At 49.4% G+C, this 2,917-nt stretch overlaps 1 protein-coding gene across 4 annotated transcripts in view; it reads left to right on the top strand.

Annotated features, from left to right (window-relative positions):
- The first annotated feature begins 1,279 nt into the window (after window positions 1-1,279).
- The window catches only part of PAN2 (PAN2 poly(A) specific ribonuclease subunit), a 25,098-nt gene continuing 23,460 nt past the window's right edge, over window positions 1,280-2,917 (top strand). For all 4 annotated transcript variants that reach the window (XR_002773577.1, XM_012805578.1, XM_023513562.1 and 1 more), the window contains exons 1-2: window positions 1,280-1,466; window positions 2,086-2,474. Coding sequence is in view for 3 of the 4 variants with exons in the window: in XM_012805578.1 (XP_012661032.1) it covers window positions 2,193-2,474 (282 nt within the window). In the remaining variant the exon portion in view is untranslated. The remainder of the gene's footprint in view (window positions 1,467-2,085; window positions 2,475-2,917) is intronic.

Raw genomic sequence — 2,917 nt, 5'->3', positions numbered from 1 at the left:
AAAAGAGAGAGAGAGAGAAATGCTTTAAAACTGTATCCTCTATGAGGAATTTCTCCCACCAGAGTCCCTCTACCTGGCCTTTAGAAACAGTAACAACAGCTGGTTGAGGTGGGGAACCTACGACCTTTTAGGAAATGTGACCTTCCTGGTCCTTAAGTTCAGCCTTTTGACTGAATCCAAATTTTACATGCATCCTATTATTCGAAGGCGCGCTGCAGAGAACAAAAAAGCTTTTACTGCCTCACTTATTGCTTAAAAACCAACGCTCTTGAAATCAGAAAGCTGCAGGTTTCCCACCCCATTCCAAAGAAATTTAAGCTTGCAGACCCCAAGAACCCGTCAGAATAACTGTTGATGGTAAATCCGTTTAAGTTTGGAGAACGCAAACTTTTCAGTTTGCCGTTCTCAGCCCCCTCTGAGAGACTGTCCTGCTCCATGGGACAGGGGAATTTGATGGCCAGTGGTCCTGTTCCCTGGGAATGTCACCAGGGCCTCTAGGGAGGGAACAAACACAGATGGGAGTTTCACACGGATGCCTTCAGAATCGCAGAAGATGCGGCCACTTGGGCCGCATCAAGAATGTGGCTCCCGCTTCCTTTTTTCTCTCCCATATCTAGAAATGACAGGAAATAACAGCGACTTTCGGGGGCAGCAGGGTCAGAGGTTGCAGAGTAGCTCCCCAGAACCGCGGGCAGAGGGGGTGAACTAGGTTACGCTGGGAATGCCCAGCGATCGATTCCCAGGACTTTGCCTTGGGATCCCCTTATTCTAAAGAGATCCTAAAGTTACTGGAAGCATAAAATTTCGTTTTCCAAGTCTAGTTCTAATTTTATTCAAGAAAAAAAAATTTTTTTTTTAGACAGAGCCTCAAACTATCGCTGTGGGTAGAGCGCTGCAACATCACAGCTCACAGCAACCTCCAACTCCTGGGTCAAGCGTTTCTCCCGCCTCCGCCTCCCAAGTAGCTGGGACTACAGGCGCCCGCCACAACGCCGGCTGTTTTTTACTTGTAGCCGTTATTATTGTTTGGCGGGTCCAGGCTGGATTCGAACCCGCCAGCTCAGGTGTATGTGGCAGGCACCTTAGCCGCTTGAGCCACAGGCGCCGAGCCCAAGAAAAATTTTTAAAAGAATTATTTTTTACAAAACCTGACAAACCCAGACTCTGGCGTCGTTTGTCCCGAACGGCGCCCCGTAACCTTGTTTTGGTCTCGTTCTGCGTCACACGCCTTCTCCCGGAGCGCGCCTGTACCTAGCTCCTTCTGATTGGCTTAGTCGCGCCCAAGCCCTTCCTGATTGGAAGCCGCAACTGGGAGTCCGGTCCTTCCCGCCATAAGGTTAGAGTGAGCCCGAGGTGTGGGGGAGAACTGGGGAAACTGGAAATTCCCACGGAGCTGACGGCGTTTGTGCTCCCCCTACTCGTTTTAATTCCACGATCTCCAAAATGCCCGCCATGGAGAAATCTTGGTAATGACCTATTCCCCGTAAGCATCCCAGGAACACTTCTGACCCTTGCCCTGTCTCTCCCCTCACGACGACGGGGGAGAATTCTGAGTAACTGATTTCTCTGGTTCCCCGAGAGAATTCTGGGTAGCTAGCCGTTTCCATTACCTTCCCCTACCCCCGCCTCAATTGCGAGTTACTGGCCATTAGTGTTCTACCCTAGAGGATCCTGGGTAATTATCACAGAGGATTCTGGGAAACTGACTTCTCTGGTTCTCCTCACCCCCTCCCCAATTCTGGGAAACAAGTACCTTACACCTGTCTTCCTATTCAAATCCTGCAATTCCTGCTCCTTTTCCCTGGGGGGTTCAGGGCTGAACCTGGAGAGTGAGCAGTTCTGGAAGATGAGAATTAAGGTGGATGGTCGGGTGGTGGGGAGTACAGAGGGCCAAGAGGAGGAGAGGGAGGGACAGTAGTTTTACCAACTCCGGCCCATTGCCTGTCCCCCTTTTTCATTCTCAGCCTGGCAGTTTCATTCCTTCTGCCTGCCTCATTTTCCTCCCCCATACTCCCACATAACTAGATGACTTAAGTACCAGTACTTGGGCTTACCCCTGACTCAGCTACCTCTTTCCCCTTGCAGGCCGGGATGTCCATTCTAGGCCCATCGGTGCTGTCCTGCTGAAAGTTTGGTCAGGGACTGTGGCAAGGAAGGGTGTGGCACAGGCCTAATCAGCTGTCATCGTCATCATGAACTTTGAGGGTCTAGATCCTGGACTGGCAGAGTATGCCCCTGCCATGCATTCTGCCTTGGACCCTGTCCTGGATGCCCACCTGAACCCAAGTCTGCTACAGAATGTGGAGCTGGACCCAGAGGGAGTGGCCTTGGAGGCTCTTCCCGTCCAGGAGTCAGTGCACATAATGGAAGGTGTCTACTCTGAATTGCACAGTGTGGTGGCTGAAGTGGGAGTGCCTGTCTCCGTCTCCCACTTTGACTTGCATGAGGAGATGCTGTGGGTGGGGAGCCATGGGGTAAGAACTGTACTCCCTTTGTGAGGGCTGAAAGGAGATGGTGAGGGGTTTTATGTGGTATTGGCCCAAAGGCAGGTGCTTTGCAAGGAGGCAGAACTGAATTAAAATTAATGAGGGAGTTAGCTGATCAAGACGAAAGGAGAGTAGTGGAGGAAGAGGGAGAATCAAGCGTCCAAGATAAATTGTATAGGTATTCTTTGTCAGAAGGCATCCACTTTTGTCACAGTTTGCCCATCCCATGTTTTGATTAATCTTGATAATTGTACCCATCACTTACTCTGAAGTCATCCATATCCGATCTCTAATGCCCTTTCTGTTTTCCTTTTTGATTATTATGGAATGTTTAATGAATGTTCCTGCATATCTTACAGGGAATCATTTTGTCTTCTCTGATTGATTTTACTCTTAGAGTAGTTATCAGTGCTAATTTTTTTTTTTTTTTT

The sequence above is a fragment of the Otolemur garnettii genome, unplaced genomic scaffold (assembly GCF_000181295.1).
Source record: "Otolemur garnettii isolate 467f Iridium unplaced genomic scaffold, OtoGar3 scaffold00043, whole genome shotgun sequence".
In the NCBI taxonomy this organism is placed as follows: domain Eukaryota; kingdom Metazoa; phylum Chordata; class Mammalia; order Primates; family Galagidae; genus Otolemur; species Otolemur garnettii.
This window is presented reverse-complemented; position numbering and strand designations above follow the sequence as displayed.